Source organism: Montipora foliosa, chromosome 11 (assembly GCF_036669935.1).
Source record: "Montipora foliosa isolate CH-2021 chromosome 11, ASM3666993v2, whole genome shotgun sequence".
Classification (NCBI taxonomy): Eukaryota; Metazoa; Cnidaria; class Anthozoa; order Scleractinia; family Acroporidae; genus Montipora; species Montipora foliosa.
The window spans coordinates 8,765,660-8,773,159 of NC_090879.1; the positions used below are offsets into that span (position 1 = coordinate 8,765,660).

At 40.6% G+C, this 7,500-nt stretch overlaps 1 protein-coding gene across 1 annotated transcript in view; it reads right to left on the minus strand.

Moving 5' to 3' along the window:
- Nucleotides 1-6,877, minus strand: part of LOC137977483 (uncharacterized) — a 30,545-nt gene extending 23,668 nt beyond the window's left edge. Inside the window, exon 1 of the mRNA XM_068824714.1 lies at nt 6,609-6,877. Coding sequence (XP_068680815.1) covers nt 6,609-6,758 — 150 coding nt within the window. The 5' untranslated portion in view covers nt 6,759-6,877. The remainder of the gene's footprint in view (nt 1-6,608) is intronic.
- Between the last annotated feature and the right edge of the window lie 623 nt (nt 6,878-7,500).

A 7,500-nucleotide genomic window follows, 5' to 3' on the forward strand; every position in this document is an offset into this window, starting at 1 on the left:
AGATATTTCTTCTAAAATTTTACCTCGAAAGTTATTTAAGTCATCACATTCAAGGCCCAGGAACTCGATACTCTTCGAAACCTCCGCCTGATCGACGGGAGATAATGGCGGCAAGGATCGACTAGTCTTCTTCGTCATTTTGCCATCGATTCTCGCTTGCAGATTCTTCAGTTCCTTTGTTAGTGCATCAATTTGATTCCTAAGGCCGTTGTTTTCCTTCTTTAAAGCTTTAATATTGACTGCATGATTAGATCGGTTTAAACAAGGGATTTCGCACGGAGCTAAATTTGGCGTGTCTGCCGTGTACGAACTTGCGCAGTGCGCAGTGTTACGAACTCGCTTTATATTTTGTTTAAAGATCCCTTAAAACGCCATTCGCGTTAAACTGACTTTCGACGCCATTGAAGGTTAACAAGAATTAGTGAAATTTCCAATTGTTACCGGAAGACTGTGCAGAATTGAGTACAAATAAATATCAATAGCCAGACAACAGAAATCACAGATCCACTTAACTTGTTCAGTTCCTTCTCTGTCTTTGTTAAACCCATGAGTTACTAGAGGATTTTTTATTTGATTTCAGTTTTGTACAAAACACCACACTTGGTACAACATTAGAACTACAGCTCATTTTGATTACGGCTCGACAGGCGAAAGATTGTTGTCGAAGACCATTACTCGTCGCTTTGAAGATTCCAGATATTTATTTTTCACCGCCTGTCTTGTTTATCCGATTGACATTGACTTTCGATTATTGAGCTCCATAGTCGGAAAATGGGTGGGAATTGTTCGTTTTCTTTTCTTTCTTTTTCTTCTTTTTCCGTGTCGGGAAAAGTCTCTCCTATCACTCCCTTGCTAAGTGGTGTCTTTGTGCGTAGAGCCTTCCGCGCGTATTTTGGTAGGATTTCAGGGGGTAGTAGAAAGGCGTATATTTCTCTGGTTTGACACAGTAGAATATTTCATTAACCTGTGATGGCGTCGAAGATTGAAACGCAAATGGCGTTTTGGAGGATCTTTAAACAAAATGTACCCTTATGGAGCTAAAGAATGGAACTTTAATTGGATAAACAAGACAGGTGGTGAAAAAAATATCTAGAATCTTAAAGGCGACGAGTAATGGACTTCGACAACAATCTGTCGCCCGTCGAGCCGTAATCAAAGTGAGCTGTAGTTCTAATATTGTACAAGTGTGGTGTTTTTTGTACAACACTGAAACCAAATGGAAAATTCACTAGTAACTTATGGGTTTAACAAAGACAGAGAAGGAATTGAACAACTTGGATCTGTGATCTTAGCCTGTTCCAGGCTCTCAGATAGTCGAGAAAACGAAAAGAACTGCGTGTGAAAAGCGAGTGGGGGCTTGGGTCGAGGCGAGGCGGGAGAGCCTGTAAGCATCTCTTTAATTCATTCCGGTATACTAGCTCCTGGTATACCCTTTGTCTGGTCAATTTTGACAGTTTACATCAACACTTTCGTCATCATTTTGATTCACGCGCGGAGCTTACGCGGAGCACGAAAGAAAGAGGTCAACTCTGTCGCCGAGAGTCTTAAAAGTATTCCCAAATGTACAAGCGCTCAGATTCGAGCAAAAGTTGTGTCTGTTGAACTTAAGTCGAGAAGAAGATCCGTTTGCAATGCTTCCTACCGGTTTTGGTAAAAGCATAAATTTTCAGTTACTTCCGCGCGTTGCGAAAGCGCTTCAATTTTGTGATACGACATCTCTGCACACCGCTTACAATATAGCATCACCGGGTACGATACATAGTTCGAATTTTATCGCACACACACAACTATTATGTCCCCTGCACGCCACAATTGTTAGCATTCGACGGCGCTCTCTGATAACTCTGACGAACGAGAAAAATACAATATTATGTTATTCTTTCTTACGCAAATACTTGGCAGGGTATTCGAATTCACCAGCTAAGGTCGATTAAATTTCTGCCTTCATTGCCTTCGAAAAAATGAGAAAATTTGAAAGAGCGCAAAAAATTGCCAAAAACAGGCGTGTATTTCCGTTGCATGTGGCCATTGAAATGTCTTAAAGCTTTAAAAGATCAAGCGATTTCAGGAAGCGAAGGTGATGGCTACGTGTCTGTATACTGCAAATGCAATTGAACCCATCCACATGAAATGTCAATCTTTCACATTCATTATCGGTTGTCCTGATGCATCAGAGCTGAAGTTTATTGATGAGACCATCTTATCATCTAGGCCAGAAACTTCAATGGTCGGGTTTCTGTTTTCCTTGGAAAAGTCAACAGAGCGTCGGGAACTCGCAGTTTTCGAACTGGTGGTTGTCTTTTGGTCGAATTTAAATTACCGGTCGGTGATTTCCTTGACACTCGTTTCCCGGGCGCTTTGACAATGCCCTCGTGCGCTTGTAAAGTTATTTTCTTAAAAGTGCCTTAAATTCTGGCTAACGTACTCGCACAAGTGAGAAAACAGTGAAACGGAAAGTTTTTCTTTCCGCACAAGGTCCAACCCGAAAGAAGCAGCAACTTCGGCAAACACAACATTTTCGCCGCCAGTGTAAGAAACGGACAACGCTAAATGAGGAATCTCTAGCAATCTTCGTTCCCAAACACGTAACGTTTTTCTTGGAAAACCTGAAGAACTTAGAAATATGGCCTTTAGAGAATCAACGCATCACCTGTGAACAACAATAAAAGAATCGCGCTTGAACTGACTCGCGTGGAACCACCAATGCCGCCCATTTTCAACACTTTGACATTGACATTTTGACATGAGAAAGGTTATTTGCAAAGTGGGCGGAATGGAGAATGAGCCAAGCCCCCACTCGCTTTTCACACGCAGTTCTTTTCGTTTTCTCGACTATCTGAGAGCCTGGAACAGGCTACTGTGATCTCGGCTGTCTGGCTTATTTGTATTTGTTTGTACTTAATTCTGCACAGTCTTCCGGTAACAATTGGAAATTTCACTAATTCTTGTTAGTAAAAAATTATCTAAAAGAAAGCTTGTTGTCCATTTTTTGCTTGATAATTCAAGTAAAGGGTTTTTCAGTTAAGGGTTTGATGTTGAACACTGGTGGGAAATTTATTTAGTTGCGTTTTTGACACGGAGTGTAATTTGATGCGTAGAATAAGCTTTTAGAATGATGTTCTTGTCTTCTGTAGTGATACTTGACGATTTGGGAACATTTTGTGAAATATATATTTGTAATGGGTCACACGCGCAACTTGATCGCCAGAACTTGCCCTATTATGCATAACATCCACTTGGCCTTTTGACATCCCATTGAAAAAAACTCGTAAAATATTCGCAGACCGGTCGATTTCCCTGAAATTTGAAAGGATGATTGCTAACGAATATAGAAAGATTTTCACAATAACTAAAAATTCCTGTGTTAAGCATGAGAATCCGACGAAGAGGTAAATGCAACTAAATTTGTTACGTGCGTTGCTATTTTTGTGATTTGACTGTTGTGCAAATTTTGACAGAGAATATTAAAATTATGAAAAAATATCTACGGATAGATCGTGAAAAAAACCTTTATTTTTAGCGGTTATTTGAACATAAAACATGCAACGCTTGACGAGAAATAATATTTTTGTTAATACAATGTATTTGAAAGAAGAAAAATTTCGCGGGAATCGGGCGCGGTGAAAATGAGTTAACAAATCTGCATAGGTGCGTTGAAATGTGATACGCGAGGAGACAGGAATTTTATTTCTCTGACAAATAATTTTGTCATTGTAGTGTAAGATGAAATTTATTTGGGAAGCTAACAATATTTCTTTAACTTCCTGGTTAATCCAATTTATTGCTACGACTTGCTAGTGCAAAGATTGTTTACATGAAACTCACGCTTTTTGCGAATTTTGAGTGTCATGAAATTACATCATTTGCGTGACAATATATCCCTTTACTCTATAAACCCAAAAACATTCAGATAGTAACAAACTTCATATTTATTAACCATTTCTTCTGCTTTTGTGCTTGTCAGCATTGTGATTTGCGATAATTCGCAAGTCTGTTCTTGTATCTCATGGATGCTCTGATTTTCAATTACATGGCAGCTCAACCTCGCGATTTTGTAAATAGTTCACCCTGAAGTCAAAATAGATACGTCCTCAGGAACCCGACAAAGAAGGCTTCCTGACCCGACAGATGAAATGCGCGTGTGACCCGTTATAAATATTTTTTCTCAAAATGTTCCAGAATCGTCAAGTATCACCACAGAAGACAAGAACATCATTCTAAATGCTTATTCTACGCAAAAAGTAGGTTCTGGAGGTAATTTTGAGAGTGGAAATTAACTTAGATAAATACAAACTCACGAGGCATGGTATATTTAATTAAGTTAACACAACAGAAAGACGGCTAACCTCATTTTGCCACGAAAATGCGTTACTATTGCCATTAAAACTATCCAGTTAAGCTCGCATATTACAAATCATGATGAATTGGCCACCTTTTCCAGCGAAATATTTTATTTTTTGAAACAAACAACATATTTGCTATAAGAGACAAAAACCCCTTCCTATTTCATTACGTGCGTGAAGACAAGAAACTCAGTCGTGTCAAATTACCAACATAAATTTCAGGATCAAACTGTTTCCATGAAGAACCTTTTCCTTGAATAATGAAGCATAAAATAGACGGCAAGCTTTCTTTCTTTTCTTCTTGGCTGTCACATTTCCAATTATTTTTTTTACGGTTTTTTTTTTACCTGAAGACTGTTCAGAGTTGAGTACAAATAAATGCAAATTGCCAGACAACTGAGATGCGACTTCAGTAACAATGTGATGCATTCAAGGCGTTCGATTCCTTTTAAACCCATACGGAATTTGCCATTTGGTTTCAGTCTTGTATATAACACCACAGTTCGACAAACAACATTAGAAGCAAAGCTCACCTGATGATATCCGACGGCAAAAGATGCAATTGTTATCGAAGACCATTACTCGTCGGTTTGAAGATTCCACATATGATTTTTCACCGCCCGTCCTTTTTATCCGCTTGACTTTCCATTATTGAGCTCCATAAGCGTATCTTTTTTTTAAAAGATCCACGCTAACGCTATTCGCGTTATAATGACTTTCGACGCCATTGCAGGGTGAAGTTAAATATTCTTTTGTGACCACTGGATAAAATATATGCATTAGTAAGTACCCCCTCAAATTTACCAAACATACGCCCAGGATACTCTACACACCATGACACTACTTAGCAGGGAAGGGACAGAAAAGACTTCATGCCACGGAAAAAAAAAAATAAAAATCGGTAAAATGAACGCAGATTCCGACTGGATTTGGCAACCCAGTAAAAACAAAAAAAAAACCCTAAAAGAAACAAACGCATTTTCTAACTGGATTGCCTAATTGGCAACCCAGTAAAAATAAAACCAACAAATCCCACCCATTTCCCGACCGGGATTGCCATAATGGCAACCCAGTAATTACTCGTGTTTGTTTTTCCAAATTTCACTCGAAATTATGTGATTACCTAATTGCCAACGAGTCAGGCCTTCTGAAGACAGAAGGCCTGGCGAGGCGGCAGCTTATAGAGCCGCGAGAAGATTTTTAGGCGGACGATATCTCAGAAGCGCTTCAAATTTGAGTGTAATGTAGACCAAAAGCTGTAATGTAGACCAAAGTGATGAAATGTTTACCGTAGCGATAACCAATGAGAGTGCCGCACGAGTACGCCGCGTGATGTTTGCAGCCGCCAGGCGCCAGATCACGCAAGCTTGGCTCGTTGGCACTTTAGCGACAGCTATAACTAGTATACTTAATGGTGATAAATGGTGGCACTTCTGTTCAAGTTTGCCTAAGCAATGATTTGCATATATAGAGGAAAATTAGACAACAAAAGAATCGTTGCCTTAACTTCGGCAAAAAAAAACATTCATGCCTTGTTGCTTAAAAAGAACGATAAGGAACTATTCGAAAGGCACTTCAATTCACGAACCCTTCAAAACGCAAATTCACGAGGGCCCTAAACTCTGCGTGAACTTTTCCGTCACGCATTGCTGAGAAGATTCTATATCTTTCGGTTCAACATGATAGTGTGCCGGTAGAAAGAAGAGTTCTTCCTCAATAAGCGATCAAACCGTTGCTCTGGCACTGATAACTAAAGTGAAAATCGCTACCCAGCTTCCACAAGGACACAAGTTGCGATGCGATCGATGTTGCGATGTCGCAGCATCAAGACGAAAATAGATACTGATGGTTTTAAATGCAATATGAAACCCCTCATTCTTGTGGTTTCAAAAAGACTGGGGAGGTTCTGACAAATGACGGGTTACGTCGCTTCGCTGTCGCTCCATAAAAAGGCAATATGGAATGAAAGTTATATTATGATGTGCGGTTTAGGCCGTGTTAAGCAATCCCGCATCGAAAAGTCCAGGCTTGAACGGGTTCGAATACATGACCGTGCGTTTGTGCTGCACAAGCGACACTGCCATACCAACTCCGTATTTCATTCAACTCTTGATATTTCATTTTCATGTCTATTCCACATGCACAAATAAAGTTTTATAAATTCTAAAAGGGCAGCAGATTAACCTCTTTCTCTTAGTTTTCAAAGTGTAAAAGAAGCATATGTCATCGTTAAGCGTGAATCAGAAAACATAGACAATTATTTACCCCAACTCCAGACCACAAGCCAGAACCGTCACGTCCGCCAAAACTGAGGTAGATAAATCCGCCTATCAGCTCGATTAAGGCACATACACCAACCAAAATGGAAATGATTCCGGCGGCTTTTGCCTTTCCTTCTTCTACGAGATCGTTCATGTTAATCAACCGTCGTTTAAGATAGAACGAATCTGTTCAAGAGCAGAGTTCCTTCTTTTGTTTTCGAAGCAGCGTAGTTCAATGCTGCACGCACGCTCGACTGAAGTAGCTAGGCGTGTACAAAAGGAGGATTACGTAGGTATCACATGATGCAAATCAGCAACCACTTGGTCACGTGGTCACCAGCCACTTGGTCACGTGATCTTTCACTGACATGGAGCTGCTCGAGGGGAAAGTTCCGTTGCTCTCCGATTCGCCCTTGTTGTACGTCCACTGTCTTGATTTTAACAGTCAATCCTACATTGGGTCGTCAAATTTAGCTTGTTGTAGGTTCCGGAGGGTGTTAGGACACGTTAGTTCTTGACAAACATACAAGTTTGTCAACACAGAGAAGTTGAAAGATCTTAGCGTGAGAGCAAGCTCACTTGTAAACGCGAGCCGGCGAAGCCGGCGAGACGAATGGGGCCGGCTCGCATTTTCCGTGCCTACTCGCAGGCTAGAAAGATCTCAGCAACAAGACTTCCCCGGCCGTGGTAAAGTTAAATCAAGAGAAAATGAGGGGACAGAGAGGGAGGCTCAGGGCGTTGGCCGGGATATGTTATGTCTACGAAAGTTATTTTTAGACGAGCGGAAGTCTTTGTTTTAGCGGAAGTCTGTCTTCCGAGACGTCCGCATGCAGTCTTGCCTCGCTCTCAGGTTCTTAGTGAAAAGAGAAAATGACGGCGCACGTGGAAGGCTGATG